The sequence below is a fragment of the Oratosquilla oratoria genome, chromosome 22 (assembly GCF_046742065.1).
Source record: "Oratosquilla oratoria isolate Oo_2021 chromosome 22, ASM4674206v1, whole genome shotgun sequence".
NCBI lineage: Eukaryota > Metazoa > Arthropoda > Malacostraca > Stomatopoda > Squillidae > Oratosquilla > Oratosquilla oratoria.
The window spans coordinates 13,127,526-13,153,435 of NC_134798.1; the positions used below are offsets into that span (position 1 = coordinate 13,127,526).

The following is a 25,910-nucleotide window of genomic DNA, read 5'->3' on the forward strand; positions in this document are numbered from 1 at the left end:
AAGGAATACCAGAAGCTGAGAGAGGTATGGGAGGTGGTGAGATAGGGGAGGTAGAAGAAGAAGAATGGGTATGTTTTAAAGAAGAAGCAACAAAGTGTACAATGAGGGTATATGGGGTAAGGAGGATGGGAGGGAACAGAAGAAAGGGTAGTGAATGGTGGGATGAAGAGGTGAAGGCAGTGGTAGAATAGAAAATACGAATATGTGGGGACTGTATGCAAGGTAGGACTAGGGAAGCACATGAGAGGTACAAAAAGATCAATCCATTGCCCTGGTCTCTTGCAGAAGACCTACTACCTCCAGGAAACTGGCAGCAGGAAGAGAGAAGCAAAATGTAGGGTGATGGAGGCAAAAAAAAAGTAGTATGACAGAAATTTTTGAAAAGAAAAAAGAAAATGAAATAATAATAAATAAAAATCATCTTTTGGATGGAAGTGAAGAGAGTGAGGGGGACAGATTAAAGTAGAGGGGAAAAGATAAAAGGTGCAGATGGACACTGGTTGGAAGAGAAGGCAATAGTGGGAAGATGGGTTGAGTATTTCAGAGAGTTGATGAATGTGGAGGAAGGTTAGGAAGGATTGATTGTGGTAGTGGAAGGAACTAGGAAAATTATCATGATGGGGGGGGGGGGGATTATGGGGACAGGTAAAGATGTGGTAAAAGGAGGATTGAAAACCATGAAAGCCAGTATGGCACCTCTTTTGGATGGAAGTCATACAAAGTATCTGACAAAGGGAGGAATGTTTATAGTGGATTGGCTAGTGAGGTTGTTTAATGTGTACCTACAGGAGGGGAATCTTCCTGAGGAATAGAGATACATGTATAGAGCTGCTTTACAAAGAAAATTGGGAAACAAATTTGAATGTAGTAGTTTTAGAAGGATCAGTTTCTTGAGTGTAGTTAGAAATGCACACGAGTGTAAATTAAGAGGATTAGGAGAGGAACAATAAGGGTTTAGGAAATGTAGAGGGTATAGCTACACTAATGCAGTCCAAAGAGATTTCTCTTTGTCTTCTCTATTTCCCCATAAGGGGACAAAGAGGGAAGGTTGCCATGTAAATGATGTGGCAGGCCTTGCTATGGATGTGTTGTGTCTTGCTGCACTGCTTCTGACCTGAACATTGGGCAAGAGACAGGTATGATCCTTCATCCACATGGAGCTAAGATAAAGGGGAAATGGGTGATGGGTAGGAGAGAGGTGGGTGGGAGTAGGTGCATGCTTTGGCTGGCTTATTGGTATATAAATGGATACATGCATGGGTTTCAGTAACTAATGTAAATATGCATCTTCTAACTTTATGGCTGTAGAGCAATTAATTGGGGGGATGCCACCAACCATTCATGGAATTTCTACTTCTGCAAGGGTCTCTTATCACATAAACCCAATGGAAGTTGAGAGTGCACTGTATATACAAACAGAACTTATCACATAATGGGAATTGTAGAGACTAAACTAAGAGGTGAAATACCAACCACTGTTATCGGACAAGGTTTATACAACTACTGGATAAAAAACAGGAACAAGAAACAGGGAGGGGGAATCATGTTCTTGGCCAAGAAAGACCTAAAGGTGACAAAAATTGCAGAGGGCAAAGGTAATGCTGAATTGATCATGATAAAAGTCGAAGGCAAGAATATGAAAAGTAGAAAGTTTGTGGTGACTTATGTGCCTCCAAAAACAAGCGCTTGGAAAGAAATCGAACATACAAAAATGCTAGATGATACAAGAAAATCACTCAATGAGATACTAATGGGTAAGGGTAATCTGGTAGTTATGGGGGACTTCAATTGCAAAGAAATTTGTTGGGACAGCATGACAGTGCAAGGAGGAGATGACTCGTGGGGCAATGTACTGCTAGATATGACCATGGAGTACACAATGACCCAATGGGTCCGTGAAAACACAAGGTACAGAAATAATGAAGAGCCATCGAAACTAGATCTAATATTTACAACAGAGCCTGAAATAGTGCATAAAGTCCAGTATGAGACACCAATTGGAAAGAGTGACCATGTACTCATCGAAACTATACTAAAGGAAGAAATGGACATAGAGAGGAACGAAAAGCATAGGAAAGGAAGACTGAGGTACAACAAAACAGACTTTACAAAACTAAAGACATTCTTCCGGAATGCAAACTGGGAAATATTTTACAGGGAAGAAACAACAGTGGAAGAGAAATGGAATATATTGATGGAAAACTACAATGAAGGGGTAAACAGGCATGTATCAAGACAAAAGCGAGAGAGAGAGTACATTAAATGTTGGTTCAACAAAAGATGCAGTGAGGCAAAAGACAGAAGGGACAAAGCTTGGAAAAAGTGGAGAAAAGACAAAAAACAAAGCAAATGGCAAATTTATGTTAACTATAGAAATGAGTATGTTAATGTGAGAAGAGAGGAGAAAAGGAACCATGAGAAGGATATTATAGACAAATGCAAAGAGCAACCCAATCTATTCTATCGGTATGTGAATGGTAAACTTAAAAACAAACAGGAATTGGTGAAACTATGCCAAGGAAACATAGAATACACAGAAGATTTAGAGATGGCCGAAGTCATGAACAATCACTTTAAATCTGTTTTCACCAGGGAGAAAATACCAAATTGTGACATAGATAAAAACAAGAAATCTCCCCTCATGAATGAGTTTACAGCATCACTAAAGGAAATATCAGAACATTTATCAAGGCTGGATGTCAGAAAATCACATGGCCCGGACGGTATTGCAAATTGGATTCTAAAGGAGTGCAAAGAAGAACTAACAGACAAAATACACATCTTAATAAACAGCTCACTCAAAGAAGGAAAGATACCCGAGGACTGGAAAAACGCTAACATTGTACCAATACACAAAGGAGGAAACAAAGAAGAACCCACCAACTATAGGCCAGTATCACTAACAAGCACCATAGCCAAAATTTGTGAGAAAATAATCAAGAATAGATGGGTAAAACATCTGGAAGACAATGACATATTAAACCCAAGACAATTCGGATTCAGACAAGGAAGATCATGCTCCACAAACTTAATATGCTTTTACTCAAGACTAATAGACATAGTGCAAGAAAGAAATGGATGGGCTGATTGTGCATTCCTAGACTTGCAAAAAGCCTTTGACAAAGTACCACACAGAAAACTACTAAAAAAGCTGGAACACATAGGAGGAATACAGGGAAACCTACTAAAATGGATAGAGGACTTTCTGACTGGTAGAAAGATGAGAGTAGTGCTCAGAGAAAAATATTCAGACTGGAAAGAGGTGATCAGTGGAGTACCGCAAGGATCTGTGCTGGCACCAATAATGTTTGCTATCTATATGAATGACATGGATGAGGACGTGAACTGCTACATGAGCTTCTTTGCCGATGACGCCAAACTGCTAAGGAAAATAGAAACTGATGAGGACTGTGAAGCACTGCAAGAAGACCTAAATAGGGTATGGAACTGGAGTCAGAAATGGGAAGTGGACTTTAATACTAAGAAGTGTAGCATAATGGAGTTTGGAAAAAGCAAAAACAGAATATCAGGAAAATATACAATTGGAACCAAAGAAGTAAAGAAAGTAGGATCCGAAAAAGATTTGGGAGTAATTATCACGAACGACTTGTCCTATGATATACAGATTAACAAAATTGTCGGGGAGACTTACAACTTGCTAAGATCAATAAAAGTGGCGTTTACATACTTGGACGAAGACATGATGAAAAAAATATTGGTTACATTGATAAGGCCTAGACATTGTGGTCCCCCAGTACCAAAAAGAATATAAAGAAAATAGAAAGAATCCAAAGAGCAGCTACAAAAATGGCACCTGCACTTGCAAACCTATCATACGAGGAGAGATTGGCTAAACTGGAGTTACCGACACTGGAGCAAAGAAGAGAGGTGACCTATTGACCATCTACAGAATCATGAAAGGCACAGAGGTACTCGATAGTGAGAACTTACTTAACTGGGACAAAAGAAACACAAGAGGACATGGAAAGAAAATAAAAAAACATAGCTATAGAAGAGAACTGAAGAAAAACAGTTTTCCTCATAGAGTTTTGGACACTTGGAACAAACTGGACAATGGAATAGTATGCGCAAAAACCATTCATGAGTTTAAAAACAAACTAGACACTGCAAGATACAAAGGCGGGACATCACGAGCATAGCTCCCCTTCCCGCAAAATACAACTAGGTAAATACAACTAGGTAAATACATACCCAATATCTATGCCCTTTTGCATTAGAGTCCAGATGCCATTGGGCCCTCTATAATCAGGAATGGATGCAGCGGTAGAGATTCCAGCTCCAGTGTACACAACCAGGAACTCAGCATCATGGATTGCCTACAATAATGGAATAGAAATTATAAAAGAAAAAATAATAACAAAATACAAACATACATACATATACCAATGGCTTTTCCCCTCTTACAAGGGAAGTAGCCAAAATCAAAGGCACAATTCCACTCCCACCCATTTTATCCCTATCCACTCCACTCCCAGTTACCACCCCTCCCTCCCTCTTTTATTGGCTCCTCCTGGATGATGGGTCATCCCTGCATCTTGCATGCTGCCCTAGATCAAAGGCAATATAACAAGACACAGTACATCCATGCCAAAGCCACTTCATTTAATTGGCGACCCCCCCCTCTCCGTCCCCTCATGCAGAAAAAGAGAGGATGGGGAGAAATCCCTTTGGGCAACACCAAAATATCATTCTCCCATATTCCCTCACCCCTCCATTATCCCCAACCCACTCCCTTCCATGATCTCAGCATCATCCATACACAACCATTCTCCACTCACACATATCTGTCTTTTCCCTTCCTTCCTCAACAGACATTACCCACTTTCCTAATACCCCATTTAACTCATCCCTCCATCTCATCCTTGGTTGCCCCCTCATGTTCACTCCATCCACCTCTACCTGCAACACCTCTTTTACTAATCTTTCTTCACTTATTCTTTCCAAACCATCCCAATACTCTCATCAACACTATCTCCCAACTCCCTTTCCACCCCCACTCTCCTCCTCACCTTTTTGTTTCTCAATCTATCCAGCCTAGTAACCCCTTCCATACTTCTCAGGCATTTCATCTAAAACACATTTAAATTCTTCCTCTCTTATGTTCCATGTGTTGGTATAATCACTCCTTCATAAAATCTCCTCTTGGCATACATTCCTAAATGTCTATTTCTCATTACACTTTTTATCCTCTCTTTTTAATCTCTCAATCTACATTCTACCTCCACCTCCACTCCTCTCTTTCCCACCACATTCACACCCAAGTTTCTACAATTATCCACTTTTCCAGTCTCTCTCCCTTAATACTCACTTCCAATTTGCTGCCATATTCTCCTCTTGTGCTTTTACCCACATTTATCTTCAACTTCCTTCTTTTGCACACTTTCCCAAACTCCATCACTAACTTCCTTAATCCCTCTTCTGATCCTACCCAAGTGTCATCAGCAAACAATAACTGGCTTATCTCCCATTTTTCTACATTTTCTTTGACCATCTCCAATACCCTGCCCATTACCCTTGTGTTTACCTCTCACACAACCCCATCCATGTATAAACTGAACAACCAAGGTGACATAACACATCCCTGGAAAAGTCCCACTTTTACCTCAAAACACTTACTCTCTCCTTTTCTAATTCTAACACAGGCTCTACTACTCTTGTAAAAACTCTTGACTGCTCTTAATAGCTTTCCTCCTGTCCCATATATTTGCAATACCTCCCACAATGCCTTCAGTCTACCATCCTAAGCCTTTTCCACATCCATAAAGGCCCAAAAAACATCCTTACCTTTTCCTATAGCTTACTCACATATCTGACTTACCACAAAACTCTGATCCACACAACCCCTACCTGTCCTAAACCCACATTGTTCCTCACCAATTACTCCCTCTGTTCCTCTCCTAGTCCTCTCAATCAAAACCCTCCCATAAGCCTTCCCAACTACACTCAACAAACTGATCACTCTGAAACTACTACATTCACACTTGTCCCTATTTCCCTTGTAAAGTGGAACTATACAGGCACTCCTCCAGTACTCTACCCTCTTTTAGACAAACATTAAACAACCTCACCAGCCAGTCCACCATCACTGTACCTCCCTTTCTAAGACACTGCATGACATCATTTTAATAACTGCTTTCACCTATCTTTCCTTATTTCTCATCCATTTTCCTCATTCATCACTGCCATTTTCTTAGTGTTTCCAACTGCAACTACCTTTCCCTCCCTATCCTCCTTCACATTTAGCAACTCCCTAAAATACTCTGCCCATCTTCCTCTTACTGCCTTCTCTTCCATCATCATCTCTCCATCTACACCTTTTACCTTTTTCTCCTTTACTTGATTCGCCTCCTCTTCCTCTCTTAATTTCTTTCCAAAACACCTTTTAATTTCAAACTTTTATCCTATTTCACATCTGCTGTCCTCTTTGCCTCCTTTATGTTATGCTTTACTTCTCTTCTCTTTTCTTTGCACATCTCATATGATTCTCTCATCCTATTTTGTAACCAATCTGTGAATGCTCATTTCTTCTCTTGTTCAATTTTCTGTGCTTCATCATCCCACCACTCACTACCCTTCCTTCTATTTCATCCCATCTTCCATGTTCCACACACCAACATTGCACACCTTGTGACTCCCTCCTTGAAACATCCCCATTCCTCCTCCACTCCTAGTTCTATTCTATCCTTCACTCCCTCCTACTCTTCTCTCAGCTTCTTGTACTCCTTTTCTTTCTCATTTAAGCAGTTTACTCTAAACACCTTCCTATCTTCTGTCCTTTTCCTCTTTCTCCATCTATCCACTCTCAACTTACCTTCCAACAAAAAAATTATCTGATATTCCCCTACTCTCTCCCCTTAGAACATGTACATCCTTAACTCTTCCTAATATTCTCCTGGTTACTACTATATAGTCCATTAAAGCAATATCCACCACCTTCTCCCATGTGTACTTATGCTTGACTTTCTTCCTAAAGACTGTGTTTGCTATTGTCAACCCTCTAGACACATTACCATCATCTCTCCACTATGATTTTTTCCTGCAACTCCACACTTCCCAACCACTCCATCTATTGGTTCATATCCTACCATAGCATGGAGATCTGCTAATACCACTACAGTGACATTTCCCCCTAAACCCTCTATGCCCTCATTCAAATCTATCCAAAAAGCCTCCCTTTCCTCTACACTCTTCTCACTACCAGGCCCATATGCACTTACAAGAACCCACATCTCCCTTCCCAGTTTCACCTTCATCCATATTAACCTTGAAGAAACCTCCTACTTCACCACAAGCTTACCTATCTCTTCATTTATCAATATAGCCACCCCTTCTCTCCCACATCCTCTCTTCACTCCCTTTCAACTTAGTTTCACCCAACGCCAACATATCCATCTTTCTTCTCACAAACAAAATGCCTACCTCTTCCTTTTTACTATCTGTACCACATCCACGCTCATTAAAAGAGCCAAACCTTAGGGCTCTGGTTGGAAAACTCCTCCCAGACCCTCTTATACCTTTGCTTTTTTTAGGAATGTCCCCTTTGGGGCTATAGTGAATAGGATGACTTGTCCTATCCCCATCTCATTTTTGTCGCCTTCTATGACTCAAGTGGGAACACTCAGTGGCAGTATTCTTTTCCCCTACCACAGGGTTTGCCAAAAAAGGAAATGAATATTCAGAGAAGTGGTACAGGACAGTATTAACCCCTTCCATACGGTGCCGCACACGTAGCCGTCATGGGGAGCGAGTGTATTTGCGAGGCTGCCATATCGGCGTCGTGATTATATTTACTGTAGTCGCCCCTCCATAATGACATTCTTTCTAATTCTTTTGTAATCGCATTTTCTATGGTTATCAAAATTCACGGGTGAAGAGAGAATGATCGATATAAGCGGTGACTATATTTTATGATGCGAATATTATTACGACACGTCGTACGGCTGGCATTGGCTGCTGCCACCGAGATCTAAGTCCATGACGCCTACGTGTGCGGCACCGTATGGAAGGGGTTAAGAATGGGGGACAGCATAATGGAGGGACAGTCTCAGTATCATAAAATAGCATCATTTTTCTATGAATAGAGACTTTCTCTATCATAGCCAAAATGATGTGTGGATCTGGTCTGCAGGGATGCCCCATATAAACCCTAAAGTATCAGCTGCATGATACTGAGCAGCTTTTAACCCCACAATAACACACAACCAATACCCTAGATGGGGTATACATAAATAAATAAAAAAAGAGAACTTGAAAGTAAATTTCTTTGCTCCATTAACAATATTTCCAAAGAAGTAACACATTTAAGATTTACAATTATAAAAAGAAAAACACTACAAGAACTAAATAACAAATTGAAGATCAAAGGATGTTGTGGAAAAACAACAAGGTTAAGTAATGGTATTGTTAACCTCTTCAATACAAGTCAAATTCTTGCAGGTTGTATCAGCTGCCTGATGTATGATGATTTGATGATGCACCACAATACTTGTGCTATAAAATATTAAGTTACAGCTGTAAATGTGGGTAAAAGTAAGGTGATGAGATGTACAAGGGGTGAAAGTGGCAGTAGACTGGAAGTGAGCATTAAGGGAGAGCGACTGAAGGAAGTGGATAGTTTTAGATACTTGGGTGCAAATGTGGCAGGAAAAGGTGGAGTGAAGGTGGAGGTAGAATGTAGATTGAGAGAAGCGAGTAAACGCCTTGGTGGATTGAAGAGTGTAATGAGGAATAGACATTTGGGAATGGATGCGAAGAGGAGACTGTATGAAGGAGTGATTGTGCCAACAGCACTGTATGGGGCAGAAACATGGAACATAAGAGAGGAAGAGAGATGGAGTTTGAATGTGTTTGAGATGAGGTGTCTGAGAAGTATGATGGGGGTTACTAGGCTAGATAGAGAGAGAAATGAGGAGGTGAGGAGGAGAACAGGGGTGGAAAGGGAGTTGGGAGATAGGGTTGATGAAAGAGTATTAGGATGGTTTGGACACATGGAAAGAATGAGTGAAGAAAGACTAGTAAAAGAGGTATGGAAGGCAGATGTGGAGGGAGTGAACATGAGGGGGACGTCCTAGGATGAGGTGGATGGATGGGGTGAAGGGGGCTTTGGGGAAGAGGGGAATGTCTGTTGAGGAGGGGCGGGAGAGGACAGAAGACAGGGGTGAATGGAGAATGGTTGTATATGGATGATGTTGTGATGCATGAGGTGGAATGGGCGGTGGGATGGGGGGTGAGGTAGTATGTGTGAGCAAAATTTGACGCAGCCTGAAGGGATTTCTCCCCGTCTTCTCCTTTTATGCATGGGGGGACAGAGAGGGGGGGTCGCCGATTTAATGAAGCGGCTTTGCTGTGGATGTGCTGTGTCTTGCAACACTGCTTCTGACCCAGGGCAATGGACAAGGTGCAGGGATGACCCGTCATCCAGGAGGTGCTAAGATAAGACGGAGGGTGGAGGGGTGTGGAGTGTATTCAGGGATGGAATGGGTGGGAATGATTTTATGTCTTTTCCTTTTTGGCTACCTCCCTTGTAAGGGGGAAAAAGCCTTGGTATATGTATGTATGTACAGCTGTATTACTCATTCTTTTTCATACATACATATACTAAGGCTTTTTTCCCCTTACTAGGGAGGTAGCCAAAAAGGAAAAGGCATAAAATCATTCCCACACATTCCATCCCTGAATACACTCCACACCCTCCACCCTCCCTCTTATCTTAGCACCTCCTGGATGACGGGTCTTCCCTGCACCTTGTCCACTGCCCTGGGTCAGAAGCAGTGTCGCAAGACACAGCACATCCACAGCAAGGCCGCTTCATTAAATCGGCGACTCCCCCTCTCCGTCACCCCATGCATAAAAGGAGAAAACGGGGAGAAATCCCTTCAGGCTGCGTCAAATTTTGCTCACACATACTACCTCACCCCCCATCCCACCTCATGCATCACATCATCATCCATATACAACCATTCTCCATTCACCCCTGTCTTCTGTCCTCTCCCATCCTTCCTCAACAGACATTCCCCTCTTCCCCAAAGCCCCTTTCACCCCATCCATCCACCTCATCGTAGGACATCCCCTCATGTTCACTCCCTTCACATCTGCCTTCCATACCTCTTTTACTAGTCTTTCTTCACTCATTCTTTCCATGTGTCCAAACCATCCTAATACTCTTTCATCCACCCTATCTCCCAACTCCCTTTCCACCCCCATTCTCCTCCTCACCTCCTCATTTCTCACTCTATCTAGCCTAGTAACCCCCATCATACTTCTCAGACACCTCATCTCAAACACATTCAAACTCTTCTCTTACTCTCTTATGTTCCATGTTTCTGCCCCATACAGTGCTGTTGGCACAATCACTCCTTCATACAGTCTCCTCTTAGCATCCATTTCCAAATGTCTATTCCTCATTACACTCTTCAATCCACCAAGGCATTTACTTGCTTCTCTCAATCTACATTCTACCTCCACCTTCACTCCACCTTTTCCTGCCACATTTGCACCCAAGTATCTAAAACTATCCACTTCCTCCTGTCGCTCTCCCTTAATGCTCACTTACAGTCTACTGCCACTTTCACCCCTTGTACATCTCATCCCCTTACTTTTACCCACATTTATCTTTAGCTTTCTTCTATCACATACTCTCCCAAACTCTGTTACCAACTTCCTCAGTCCCTCCTCCGATCCTGCCACAAGCGCAGTGTCGTCAGCAAACAACAGCTGGCTCACCTCCCACTTTCCTCCATTTTCTTTAACCATCTCCAATCCCTGACCTGATACCCTTGCATTTACCTCTCGCAGTAACCCATCCATGTATAAGTTGAACAGCCAGGTCGACACAACGCATCCTTGACGAAGTCCCACCTTTACCTCGAACCACTCACTCTCTCCATTTCTAATCCTGACACAAGCTCTACTACTCTCATAAAAACTCTTGACAGCTCCTAGAACAGGGGTTCTCATTAGGGGTGAAATTCACCCCCAGGGGGGAATTTTGGGTTTTCTGGGGATGAATTGTGACCACATTAAGTTTACGGAGTGAGGAAAGCAAATATAGGCTCTGGCCTATCTGGCCTGTCACCTGGGCTGGAATTATACCAGTGCTGACCCAGGTTAATCTTAGGATTAGAAAAATGTTACGCTGTGCGATAATATCTGCATATTATTTAGAATGCACCTTTTGAAACAGACAATCTTGGAAAGGAGGGGGGAATGACATTCTGGCAAATGCTGAAAGGGATGCATGAGCCAAGCAAGGCTGAGAACCCCTGTCCTAGAAGCTTTCCTCCTATCCCATATATCTGCATAACCTCCCACAGTGCCTTTCTGTCTACCCTATCATAAGCCTTTTCCAGATCCATAAAAGCCCAAAAAACATCCTTCCCCTTTCCTATAGCTTTCTCACATATTTGTCTTACCACAAAGATCTGATCTACACAACCTCTACCCGTCCTAAATCCACACTGTTCCTCACCAATTACTCCCTCTGTTCCTCTCCTAATCCTCTCAAACAAGATCCTCCCATAAGCCTTCCCGACTACACTTAACAAACTAATCCCTCTGAAACTACTACATTCACACTTGTCCCCTTTTCCCTTGTAAAGTGGAACTATACAGGCACTCCTCCAGTCCTCCAGCACTCTACCCTCTCTCCAGCAAACATAAAATAACCTTACCAGCCAGTCCACCATCACTGTACCTCCTTTTTTTAGACATTCTGCATGGCATCCATCCAGACCAGGTGCCTTACCTGCTTTCATCATCTTAACAACTGCCTTCACTTCATCCTTCCTTATTTCTCCTCCATTTTCCTCACTCATCACTCTCATTTTCTTAGCATTTCCCACTGCAACTATCTTTCCCTCCCTATCCTCCTTCACATTTAGCAACTCCCTAAAATATTCTGCCCATCTTCCCCTTACTGCCTTCTCTTCCATTATCATCTCTCCATTTGCACCTTTTACCTTTTCTTCTCTACTTGATTCGCCTCTACTTGATTCACCACAGAAAAATATGATCAAGCCAGTTCACAGAATATGGGGGTCACTCAGCTACAACTACTAAATAAATATAATCAAGACACCAATGCCCATCCTTATACCCACTCGTGCCTGATGATGCCTACATAGGTGTCATCATATGGAAGGGGTTGTTGTTGTTGTTGTCGTTCCCTAGACTGTCTGTCCGAGCAGTCCCGTCTCCCCAAGGAAGGCCACAGCCGAAACTGGGTTTTCCCACAAATCCTTTATAGAGTGTATGTTGTGTTGTTTGCGTGCATGATTGTGTATAATGCAGTCTTCCATTATGTGTTGTATGGTATGGGGTGAAGTGTTACATCCTGGGCAGCTGTTCACAACACGGTCGTCCAGCCTCTTCTGGTAGCTTAGAAGTGCTGGGTGGTGACCGCATCGCAGTCTGGCCAAGGACTCTGTCCTTTCGTGGGAGAGAGGATTCAGAAGGGTGGATATCAGGGGTCTGGCATGCAGCAGTGTGTTGTCTTTCAGTGTGTTAATGGAGCAGTGAGTGATATGATTATGAATATGTTTCCGGAGGCTGGTATTTGGTGGTTGTGGAGGAAGAGAAGCGAGTATCTGTGCGTAATAAAGGTCTTTGGGTGTAGTTTTAATGTTTCTTGGTGTGTGTGGGTGTTCTGCTATGTAGTGTAGCGGGTGTGATGTGTTTGTGGTGGCTGCAGCAAGTGTTTGTGTGCCTCTACATTCTACCTCCACCTTCACTCCACCTTTTCCTGCCACATTTGCACCCAAGTATCTAAAACTATCCACTTCCTCCAGACATTGGAAAGAGGTTTATTTTAACCAGCAGTGGGTGCCTTTGGAAGTGAATCCTCTCTTACTCCACGAACCATCGATAGTAACTTTTACTTCTTTTACTTCCGGTAAAGTTGGGTCTTCCTTTTCTAATGCTGCTTGTACATGTTCCCTTGTTTTTTCCAAGAGTTCCTCATACTTCTTTATGCTGGTCTCTATAATATGATGGCAAAGTTTACTAAACGTCTTGTGATGTATCATATGGAAGGGGTTAAGGGGGTACGCGACACCTAGGGGTCATTTTCTAAACTATTTAGAGTAAAGAGCTGAAACTTCTCAGGTAAATAGGTATCCATGTTGCCTACATTTTAGGTGAAACAGAATGATGTATGTACACATGTACATATACCTGTAGCAACATTTAAAAGTGCGCATCTTAATATGTGGACCAATTTGTTTTATATTTTGGCTATGTTTAGTCAGTAGGCACACCTAGGGCCGGTCATTGAGTAATTGAACAATTTCCTTTATACTTTTGCATACAGGCATTTCAATCTTAATGTCCGGCAAAAATCATGAAAAATTACATTTTTTTGGTCTTGTTTCCATTATTACTTCTAACTCTTTCATCTTATTCAAAATATTCGAATAACCAGCCCTAGCAGTTACTAAATGTAATATTTCCTGTAAGTTTCATCTAAATCTGATGTATTTCAGATTTTTTATGATTAAAAAAAAGTCAAAAAATATCGAACGGAGATATGGCGACTTGAAATATATCTGTAACTTGCTTATAGTTTCACCAATTTGACTGATTTTTTCATGGCTTAATTCTTATTATATAATGGATAAGCACAGTAAAAATCATCAACATATTTTAATTATAAGTACTTTAACCCCTTCCCCGGCAGAAACGAGTAGACTCATTTTCACCTAATGTTTGTTTTTTAGTCGTCGACAAGAATACTCGTCTAAAACTAATCTTCAAAAACCAGCTACAGACGTATTTACTCGTCGATTCTGAGCCTTCCTAAGCCATTCTACATGTGAAACGAGTAATCTCGTCATATCGTACGTTTGGCAGAGGCGATAGGGTAGCACAGGCAGTTCAAGGCCACTCTAGTAAGACTTGCTACGGCAGCCACTGTGGGCAGGTGCAGTCTTCATCCACATTACCACTCGTTTTTTGTGGCTTTTTCAAATAAATTACACCCCAAATGTCTAATTCTGAGGAAGATAGTGAATATGAACCTTCCCTCAGGAGCTTGAATACTTCTGATGACAGTGCCAGTTCATCAGACAATGACTATTTCTCCACAAGTGATGATGGAGCAGAGGAGGAAGGTGGTGCAAGAGCTTGGAGAAGCCTAGAGTTGTCAGAGGACAGCATGAATGCAGCACCAGCACGTTTCCCATTCACAGGAAATCCTGGAATTACGACTGATGAAGACCCAACAAAAATGAGTCCTTTCGAATTCTTCAGTCTTTTTATCGATAACAGGATTATTGACTGTGTACTGGTAGAGACTAATTGTTTTGCTGAACAAACTGTACAATGCGATTCTTTGCGCAAAATAATTTCATTTATAAATTTGCTAAAGGAATTTTATGTGCAAAAGGTCATTTGTTTTATTTTTTGCTAACAACTTACAGTATTTCAAATTATTTCATTCATAATCAAATGCCAGAAAAAGTAATTTCATTCATTCATATTTGCATATTATTATAATAGTGCTATGTTTTTGGTAGCAAATGTAATAAAAATTAAAAACAAAATATGTCTTTCATTCCCCTTTACTTTGGTAAACTTATACGAGAAAAATTAAGAAACTATGGTGAAAATATATGTTTTATAGGAAGACGAGTTAACTCGTTTTTTGCCTACAAAGGTATTTTCAAAGTAAAAAGTCGACCACAAAAATGGGAAAAAATCAAATACGAATTGTTTTTCATAATCAGTATGAAAAATACAGGTAAACGTCGACTTACGATGGCATTAGGTTTCGATAGAGCCATCGTAAGACGATCTCATCGTAAGTCGATCCCCACTCTGTTCCGTGGTCACTGTACCTAGCCTACCTGTATATTAACCACCAGAGATACTGAATATAGCCTATTAAACATGTACAGTAGTTTATTTAATTATTTTTATCCTTTTTGCCATATTCAAACACTATAATATGTATTTTCAGTACGGAACTTAAATCTCGCGGGCAGCAGCCAATGCCAGCCGTACGACGTGACGTAATAATACTCGCGTCATAAAATATAGTCACCGCTAATATCGATCGTTCTCTCTTTCACCCGCGAATTTTGAAAACCACAGAGAATGAATCATTTGAGAGAATGTAAAAACACAGGGGCGACTACAATAAATATAATCAAGACGCCGATATGGCAGCGTCGCGAATCCACTTGCTCCTCATGACGCATACGTGTGCGGCACCGTATGGAAGGGGTTAAATTATCATATCGTCGTCGTCGTCGTCGTCATCGTAAAGTCGAACAATCGTAAGTCGCGGCCATCGTAAGTCGACGTTTACCTGTACTATATAAAACCAAAATAAAAAAAATTGTCTGAAAATGAAATGTTTTTAACTAAGAAATGGTTGGGGAAGGGGTTAAATAATGAAAAACTAAAGTATAAGTAGATCACTAGTGGCGACGCACAGACGACACCATCATATAATTTGCTTTTTTGCACCTTTGTCGGTTTCTTCATATGAAACCTCACTGCTGGGGGTCTTCGGGGTATCTAAATCATTGGAAAGAGGTTTATTTTAACCAGCAGTGGGTGCCTTTGGAAGTGAATCCTCTCTTACTCCACGAACCATCGATAGTAACTTTTACTTCTTTTACTTCCGGTAAAGTTGGGTCTTCCTTTTCTAATGCTGCTTGTACATGTTCCCTTGTTTTTTCCAAGAGTTCCTCATACTTCTTTATGCTGGTCTCTATAATATGAGGGCAAAGTTTACTAAACGTCTTGTGATGTATCATTTTCATGTTCATTGTCATGCACATTTTCTGTACTGCAACATCCCCACAAAGTAAGCCGGCCTCCACAACTCTGTTATGTACTTCATAACTTTCATTTCTACCACCTGGTGAAGTACACCATTTGCTCTTTTCAGAGCACAACTTTCATTCTGCCTGAAATGTCTTCACCATTCCACATTCTCCTATCACTTCAACATACATCTTCTCACCACACTGGCATCCAACAAGCGAATTTATCCACGGCAAAAAACTGCTCTTCTCCACAATCATAAATTCACGTTCATTCTTATCTCCCCTCTGTACAATTTCATAACTAATATCTAATTTTCTTGCTGTATTCGAGATGAATAAAATACTTCATGGTGTAGAACCTGGCTACATATATTGAGAGAGGTGGAAGTGAGGGCAGTGGTGAAGTGAGAGGTGGTGAGGTCTAGGCTAGTCGTCTTCGACTGTTTGCCATCTTTAACTGTTGTTTTTTTGTCATTGTAATGTTCTTTTTGCTACCCATGATGACTGTACTAATGAGTAATATGTACTAGCTAAGGTAATATATTGCCAGGTGAGCTCATGAGACATGCGTAGTTTTTCTTTCAAAGCTAGTAGGTAACTGACGTCCAGCTGAGCTCTAAGTTGGCAAGAGCTATCCCTCCACCTTCCTCCCTTCCCCTGCACCCTCATACTGGCCGTTGAAGCATTGGGCGAGCGTAAATTCAATCGAGTTTCAACGTTATTCGATGCGCCTGAAGGTCCTAAGTGGCACGCCCCACTCTAGTGTGGGTTGCACCTTTAACTCCGTCCATTTAACCCCCCCCCAAGACATTTAAATTGCGCGTGGCTGGAAAATTATTTGTCGGGATTTATTTCTAAATGGTATACAAACATTTTGAACACAGTTTTGAAAAATGCTATATCTTGACCAAATCCCCCCCCCCTCCAGGTGTCGCGTACCCCCTTAATGAGATTTAACTAAGCAGCCCAAAGGGATTTCTCCCAGTCTTTTCTTTTTCTGCATGAGGGAACTGAGAGGAGGGGGTCACCTATTAAATGAAGCAACCTTGCTGTGGATGTGCTGTCTTGCTGCATTGCTTTTGACCTAGGGCAGTGGATGAGTTACAGGGATGACCAGTCATCCAGGAGCCAAGAGAAGAGGGAGGGAGGGCTGGTGAATGGGAGTGGAGTATGTGGGGAGCCAATGGGTGGGAGTGGATTTATGCCTTTTACTTTGGCTACCTCCTTTGTAAGGGGGAAAAAGCCCTTGGTATATGTATGTATGTATGTATGTATGTATGTATGTATGTATGTAAGGCAGCAGGAAGGATGGATAATGGAAATTAGATATGACTCAGCAATTCTCTATAGGTGATTAGCTTCCAATCAAATAAGAATCATGTGTGAGTCTGGTCTGTAAGATTGCAATTGAAGTCTCTAAAGTATTCATTGCATGAAACTTAAAGTCATAATCCCCATACAGAACATAATACAATGACTTACAAAAAATTGTATTAATAAAATATCTATCTACACACTACCTATATACCATGGGCTTCTTCCTTCTTATAAAAGAGGTAGCCAAAATAAAATTTAAAAAAAAAGGGGAAATGTGTAAAGTATTTAATGGAGTTCAATTTGGTGCCCATACATTGGAATATGAGGAATAAAATTCCAGAGATATAAGCAAAGGAACAAGCAGACAAAATGTTTGAAATCTTAAGGGATGAAATCTGAAGACCATGACAAACTGGATAAGAGTCATAAAAAAGTTTTGCCTTCCCCTTTACTTATAGTTTCGGGATCAAGAAACTCATTATGAATGATTAGCAGATAACCCTTGCTTATAGGGAAAGGTAACAATAACAATAATTGCTGTCTCAAGTTTTACTAAGAGGAAAATTCACAGCCCCACAGTAGCTGGTAATTTTCCTTGCCCCCCCCCCCCCCGATCTCTCTGGGAAGAAACTTTGAACTGCTGTCTGTGTTGTATTGATGTGGGACTGTTTGTGTCACAGCCTGAGAGTAGTACAAGGAGAGAAGTTTCCAGTTGTCAGCTCTCTATGTGTGAAAAGGTGTAAGAAATGTTGCTGAAGTTGATAGAGGGATCTTGGGCCCAGTCTGAAGATCAAGCATCATAATTCTCCTAATGGAGGTGAGTGGGTACAAAGGTTTTGAAAATGGGCAGCCGCATTGTCCATCTTGCAGGACCACCACAAGTAGGCACCAGTCATTAGTCCATGGGAAAGGTTATTAAGCCATAGGCAAAAATAAACAAAATAAATAAAGAAATATACTCAATAAACCTTGAAACAACTTACCTGTGCAAGTTTCTTACATTTCACCTTCAGCTCTTCCTCAGAATCTTCTTGTTCAAATTGTCGTGACTGCCACACCACTCTTCTTTCTCGTCTGAAATATTAAAGTATGACTGAAATCTCTGTACAGACTTATCAACTTTTTATCTATTCTACTTGCCACCATAACCATATTTTCAGTGGTAAACTGCCCAATCATAACATGGCAATTTGTATTCTCCAACATGGTTAAAAGAAAGGAATGTGATGGGAAAATGTGTGAGAATGTACTTATTTTGTGCATAACCACTTCACTTGTTGGTAAATTACAAAGGATTACAAAGGAGGAACATGCTGACAGGAGACCTTTTGGTCCATAACTAGGAGAGAGTGAGCGGTTTGAGGTAAAGGTGGGACTTCGTCAGGGATGTGTTATGTCACCCTGGCTGTTCAATCTATACATGGATGGGGTGGTGCGAGAAGTGAATGCAAGGGTGGTGTGTCAGGGGTTGGAGATGGTTTAAGAAAATGGAGAAAAGAGGGAAATAAGCCAGTTGTTGTTTGCTAATGACACTGTGCTTATAGCAGGATCAGAGGAGGGATTGAGGAAGTTAGTGACAGTGTTTGAGAAGGTGTGTGAAAGAAGGAAGCTGAAGATAAATGTGGGCAAAAGTAAGGTGATGAGATGTACAGGGGGAGAGAGTGACAGCAGGCTGGAAGTGAGCATTAAGGGTGAAAGACTGGAGGAAGTGGATAGTTTTAGATATTATGGTGCAAATGTGGCAGGAAAGGGAGGAGTGGGGGTGGAGGTAGAATGTAGATTGAGAAAAGTGAGTAAATGCCTTGGTAGATTAAAAAGTGCAATGAGGAATAGACATCTGGGAATGAATGCTATGAGGATGTTATATCAAGGAGTGATTGTGCCAACAGCACTGTATGGGGCAGAAACATGGAACATAAGAGAGGAAGAAAGAAGGAGTTTGAATGTGTTTGAAATGAAATGTCTGAGAAATTTGATAGGGGTTACTAGGCTAGATAGAGAGAGAAATGAGGAGGTGAGGAGGAGAACAGGGGTGGAAAGGGAACTGGAAGATAGGGTTGATGAAAGAGTATTAGGATGGTTTGGACACATGGAAAGAATGAGTGAAGAAAGATTAGTAAACAAAGTGTGGAAGACAGAAGTGGAAGGAGTGAATATGAGGGGGCGTCCTAAGATGAGATGGATGGATGGGGGTAAAAGGGGCATTTACAAAAGAGAGGAATGTCTGTTGAGGAGGGATGGGAGAGGACAGAAGATAGGGGTGAATGGAAAATGGTTGTGTATGGATGATGCTGTGATACATGAGGGGGAATGGGTGGGGGATGGGGGTGAGGAAGTATGTGTGAGAAATAATTTGATGCAGCCCGAGGGGATTTCTCCCTGTCTTCTCTTTTTCTGCATGAGGGGATGGAGAGGGGGGTCGCCAAATTAATGAAGCGGCCTTGCTGTGGATGTGCTGTGTCTTGCGACACTGCTTCTGACCCAGGCCAGTGGACAGAATGCAGGGATGACCTGTCATCCAGGAGGTGCCAAGGTGAGAGGGAGGGAGAAGAGTGGAGGGGAGTGGAATATGTAGGGGATGGAATGGGTGGGAGTGGTATCTATGCCTTTTTCTTTTTGGCTACCCCCCGTGTAAGGGGGAAAAAAGCCTTTGATATATATATGTATGTATGTATATATACAGTATATATATATATATATATATATATATATAAAATGATAAATAAAAATCATAATATAAATAATGACAAATAGAATAAGTAAATAAATAGGTAAAGTTAAATAAACAAGCAGGTAAATAGTAAATAGTAATAAATTGACAGATACATAACAATAAATGATAACCAAGGAAATAATAATAAACAGACAAATAATAACAAACAAATGAATAATATAAAATAATTGGCAGTCATTACAGCATTTTGCTTAGGTGTTTATCTAAACTAATCTTAAAGCTTCAAACTGAACTACAATGCACTGCCTCTGCAGGAAATTTATTCCATTCGTTAACTACACTGTTGGCAAAGTTGTTTCTACCCACTTCCAAATTAAATATATTTCCTGACAATCTGAGACCATTATTACTTGTCAGATTCTCATTCAGTGTGGAAATTTTGTCACTTTTGATGTCAATTCCCTTTAAAATCTTAAAGACCTGTATCAAGTCACCTCTGAGTTTACACTTTTTGGGGGAAAACAGATTCATATGTTTTAGTCCATTTTCGTATGATTTATTTTTAATATTTGGAATTGGTTTTGTGGCTTGCCGTTGTACTTTTTCCAATCTGTCAATGTCTTTAATGAGATTCGGTGACAAGTTGGAAAAATTAGGTCTCCCCTTGTTATGGGCTAAAAATATACTGTTGGCATACTTTTGCAATGCAATCCATTGAAATTTCCAACACCAGAAAATGATAGGAATTCTATTGAGGACCTACAAATGGTTCCATTGGGTGATTACATTGGAATATGCATAGTACATAGCCCTGAAAGGTCTTATACTGGAATATATGACTGGCTCCTAAAGATATTTAACAAATAACATGTAGCTAATTCTATACAGTTTGTAAATAGAGCATGTACATGGTTTAAAATGCACTTAAATGAGAACTTTAAAGTATATAATTCCAAAAAGTTTAAATCACAATATACAATCTGTGTTTACCTTTTCAAGAAATCTTCAACTTCCTCAGGATTTTTCTCCAAAAACCTTTTATCTTCCTCAGATCTACATTCTTCCTTCTTCCTAAGTATTGATGATACCTGTAACAATTAAAAGAAAGTTGAACTATTACCATGATCTTGATATTGTAAATGAAATATAGATGGTAATATCTTATAACATGGTCCCACAAGGCCCATGTTTAATATTCTCACTTCAGAGAGAGTATTGGTGAGGAGCAGTGTAGGTTTAGGAAAGGTAGGGGTTGCATGGATCAAATTTTTGTGGTAATGTAGATATGGGAGAAAGTTTTAGCAAACGGTAAGGATGTTTTTTGGGCCTTAATGAATTTGGAAAAGGCTTATGACAGAGTAGACAGGAAGACACTGTGGAAGGTTTTGCAGATATATGGGATTGGGGGAAAGCTGTTAAGGGCAGTCAAGAGTTTTTACAAGAGTAGTAGAGCCTGCATTAGAATTGGATGTGGAGAGAGTGAGTGGTCTGAAAGAAAAGTGGGGCTGCATCAGGGATGTGTCATGTCACCATGGATGTTCGACATATACATAGATGGGGTGGTGCAGGAGGTACATATGAAGGTAATGGGCAAAGGACTGAAGATGGTTAAAGAAAATGGAGAGAAGTGGGAGATGAGCCTGTTGTTTGCTGATGACACTTCACTTATGGTAGGGTCAGAGGGGGAATTGAGGCAGTGACAGATTTTGGGAAGGTATGTGATAGAAGTTGAAGGTAAATGTGAGTAAAAGTAAGGTGATGAGATGAGCAAGGGGAGAGGATGGCAGCAAGTTGGAAGTCTTAAAGGAAAGAGGCTCAAGGAAATGGATAGTTCTAGATATTTGGGGTCACATGTGGCAGGAAAGGGAGTGGAGGTACAGGTAAATTGTAGATTGAGAGAAGCAAGTAAATGCCTTGGGGGAGTAAAATGTGTCATGAGAAATAGGCATCAAGGAATGGATGCAAAAAGGAGATTATATGGAGTGGTCATTCCACTGGCACTGTATGGTGTGGAGATTTGGAATTTCAAAGAGGAGGAGAGAAGTTTAAAATATGTTTGAGATGAAATGTCAGAGTCAAAGGTTGGATAGAATGAAAAACAAGTGGGGGTGGAAAAGAAGATTGCAGATAGGGCTGATGAAAGAGTACTGGGATGGTTTGGACACATGGAAAAAATTAGTAAAGAAAGATTAGTAAAAGAGGTGTGGAAGGAATAGGTGGATGGAGTGAACTTGAGGAGATGACCAAGGATGAGATGGATGGGGTGAAAGGGGCTTTGAGAAAGAGAAGAATGCCTGTTGAGTAAGAAGGGGAGAACAGAAGAGATAGGGGTGAATAGAGAATGGCTGTGTAAAAATGATACTGTGATGCAAGGAGGGGAGGGGGTGGGGGGAGGGGGGAGTAGGGAGTGGTTATGCTTGAATATTTTGATGCAGCCCAAGAGAACAGAGAGGGGGAATCACTGATTAAGTGATGCAGCCTTGCTGTGGATGTACTGTGTTTTGCAGCATTGCTTCTGACCCTTCTGGGCAGTGGGTGGGATGGTAAGATATAGGGATGACCCATTATCCATGAGGAGCTGAGATGAGAGGGAGAAAAGGGTGGTGAATGAGAGTGGAATAGGGGTGTCTACATGCTTTTTGATTTGGCTACATCCCCTTACAAGGGAGAAAAAGCCTTTGAGATGGACTTCACACCATATACAGTGTCAGAATAAAACTGCAAGTTAGTTTGCAGTTCAGCGCAAACTATTGGGTTTCAAGAATATTCTTGGCTGCAAACATATGTCCTTAATTCATTATCCTGCAATTTGGTGCCACCTGCACCTGCAGGAAGCCCCCCCCCCCCAAAGTCATAAGTTCTGGCTACTGCCCTGCTTCAAACATGAATGACCTGAGTACAAATCTAGGGCAAACAGAAAAATGAGTGCTGATAGTACGGCTTCAATCATAAACGACTATGTATATTGGCACCCTGCCAGGCTCACCCAATACCTTATGCATACAAAATACAAAGATATGTACAGTCAAACCTCGGTTTTCGAACATAATCCGTTCGAGAAGGCTGTTCGAAAAGCGATTTGTTCGAAAACCGAAACAATTTTTCCCATTATAATCAATGTAAATAATTTTAATCCGTTCCAAGTCTAAAAAACAACTTTTTCTAATTTTTTTTTTTACTATTTTACACCATAAACTGCACTGTATACTGTTTACCATCAATAAGTGTATCCCACTTCTTTTCTTAAACTTTTCAAACCACCCTCTGATTGCTTTAAAATCAAACCCTTCCGGAATAATGCTAGGATCTTTTATTATCAAATCTTCATACAATTGTCTTGCTTTGGCACAAATTGCATCTTCACTAAGAGTATCACCTGCTAACTGTTTCTCATTTACAAAAATCAGCAAAAGTTTCTCCACTTCCTCCAATACCTGTGGCCTTTGTTTGCTAAAAACACTTGATCCTTTAGCCACATCACTTGCTTTAACCTGGTCTTTATTTTTTAGGATGGTGCTTATCGTCGATTTCGCCATCCCATACTCCTTAGCCAACGCAGACACACGAACGCCAGATTCATATTTCGCTATTAATTCTTTTTTAAATTCAATAGTTTTGCGCACTACTTTCCTCTTTTCTTCACCACTTGAACTTGCTTTCTTTGGACCCATGATTAGGGCCTAATACACGATGCTAAGATGAAAAAAAGTCAGATTTACGTAAATAAGAACGAACACGTCTGCTCGGAATGAACTTTGATCGCAAATGCGCTACGGAGGAAGCGTCCTTAGCGTTCGAGTTCTCTTGGCTCGCGAGTGAGCCGCGTTCGGGTACGCTCGGCTTCTTTCGGTTTGTTCGAGAGCCGAAATTTGGTCGAGTTCTGAGACGTAAAATTCTCGAACTTTTTGGTCGAAAACCGATTTGGTCGAGAACAGAAGCGTTCGATAACCGAGGTTTGACTGTATATATATATATATATTAGCCTTAGCATTTCCCTATAGGTTTCCCACTAATGTGGGGCCTTTCCACAGTAGTATCAATCAAACAATCCATTGCTCCTGGTCTCTCTTGTAGGAGACCCACAGCTCCCACTGGGTGGGCCTATAAGTCATTCAGGGAAGAAATATTGTGTTGGTTTGGGATTTTTAGTGTGGGGCATTGTAGGATGTAGTATTCAGTGTGTTCTATCCAATAGTTGCATCTAAGCAGTTTGATTCTGTAGCCATGCCTATTCTGGGTTCATACTGTTTTAATGCTGGATGGTGTCCTAAAAGCAAGGATGTCAGTGTGGTTCTTGAGAAAGATTTCCCTATGGGGCTGATCAATGTCTTGGTGGAGTAATGAAATTGTTGGTCTGTCTTTAAGAACTTTAATTATCTGAGTGTGAATGTGCTTCTTTGTGGATGTACTGTGTTACTGGCAGTAGGTTGTTATAAAAAAAAAAAAATTCATTCAGCTGGTAATGTTTGTGTGATATAATGAGATAGATGAGTAGTGTTGAGGGCTCTAGCATAGAACTGTATACCTATCATTTTCATATGATATTCTATGGAGAAGATTTAAGTTTCTGTGTACAGGTGTCCTATTGGGGTGGTTTTAGGGTAACCTGTCATTATTCTAATGGTTTATTGTGTATAATCTATAAAGTATTTATGTTTGTTTTACTGATTGCTGGAAAGCACACTGTGGAAGTGAAGACGAGCATTTTTTAAGAATTGTTTGAAGACAGTAATTAGTTTCCTTCTGTTGTCCAAAGCCTACACTTGCAACATATTCTAGTAGGTTTATTTTTTTTATTTTCATTGTCAGATTTTCATGTGTGGGTTTAAGATCATAAGAGAATCAAAGTTGAGGTCTAATTTTTTTTAGTTATTTTCCAATGGAAGGGTTTGGTAATGTGAAAAACATTATTTCACTCTTCAATCAATCAATCTACTGTCTCAGATTTCTCTTGCAGGAGACCCTACAGTTACCAGGTATCCAGTGACAACTATTAGTTTGGCCCATAAATCACTCAATGAAGAAATATTGTGCTGCTGTCTGGGTATGGCTAGGGTGGGGCAACATAAGATAGGGTCTTCAGTGTCTTCTGTTTAATGGTTTCTTGGGTAGTTTCTGTAGATAGGGTCATTCTGTGTTGGTATTGTTTCAATGCTAAATAGTGACTTGAATGTAATTATGCTTGAGTGTTTTTTTTTCTCTTGTGGGAATATCTGGAAGGGTTTGTTGGTCAATCTTGTTGTTACTTGAGTGTGATTTTTTTATGAAAGTACAGTAGATATCTGAGTAGTATGCTACTTTTTCATTTAGTTGGTTGTACTTGCATGATACAATGAGATGGGTGAGAAAGGTTGAGGACTCTTGCACAGAACTGTGTACCTATCATTTTCATATCATCAATCAATCAATCTGGTGGCCCTGGTCTCTCTTGCAGAAAACCTGCAGCCTTCAGGTAACTGGCAACAGCCCCCAAGCAGCATAAGTCACTCAGGGAAGATATATTGTGCTGTTGTCTAGTGATTCTTAGTGTGGGGCATTGCAATATGAGGTGTTCTGTCACTGTGTGGTGATTGCATCTAGGATAGTTTGAATCTGTGACCGGGCCTATTCTGTGTTGGTGCTGTTTTAATTCTGGATGGTGTCCTGAATGCAGGTATGCTAGTGTGGTTCTTATTAGGTGAAGAAGGGTTTCTTCTGTGGAGCTTATGACTAGGGATTGTTGTGTATTGAGTGTAGTGGTCTGTCTTGTTGAGCTTGTTTGGTTATCTGGATGTGTACATGTATTTGCATGGATGTTTTGTGTGGTATAAGTGGTAGATTGTTATTGATGCTTGAGCAGTATCTTGCTGGTGTAGATTTTTTATTGCATTTTGGTGGTGATGTTTGTGGAATGTTGTGAGAAAGGTGTGTGGTGTTTAGAGTTCTGGTGTAGAATTGTATTCCTGTCATTTTCATGTGGTGTTCTACTGGGAGGATTTTAATTTCTGTATGTGTCCAATAAGGGTGGTTTTGGTGTATCCTGTTATTCTTCTCAGTGCTCCATTCTGTAGTCTTTGCAAATTGATTTACCTAGTTGTAATATACGGGAGGGGAGCTATGCTCGTGGTGACCCATCTTTGTATCTCTCT

General features: G+C 40.8%; 1 protein-coding gene across 1 annotated transcript in view; it reads right to left on the reverse strand.

The window, feature by feature from the left end:
- LOC143037438 (uncharacterized) overlaps nucleotides 1-25,910 on the reverse strand; it is a 152,861-nt gene that overhangs the window by 121,341 nt on the left and 5,610 nt on the right. The window contains exons 2-4 of the mRNA XM_076205659.1: nucleotides 20,773-20,870; nucleotides 18,092-18,182; nucleotides 4,213-4,337 (exon numbers count right to left, since the gene is read on the reverse strand). Of these exons, the coding sequence (XP_076061774.1) occupies nucleotides 4,213-4,337; nucleotides 18,092-18,182; nucleotides 20,773-20,870 (314 nt within the window). The remainder of the gene's footprint in view (nucleotides 1-4,212; nucleotides 4,338-18,091; nucleotides 18,183-20,772; nucleotides 20,871-25,910) is intronic.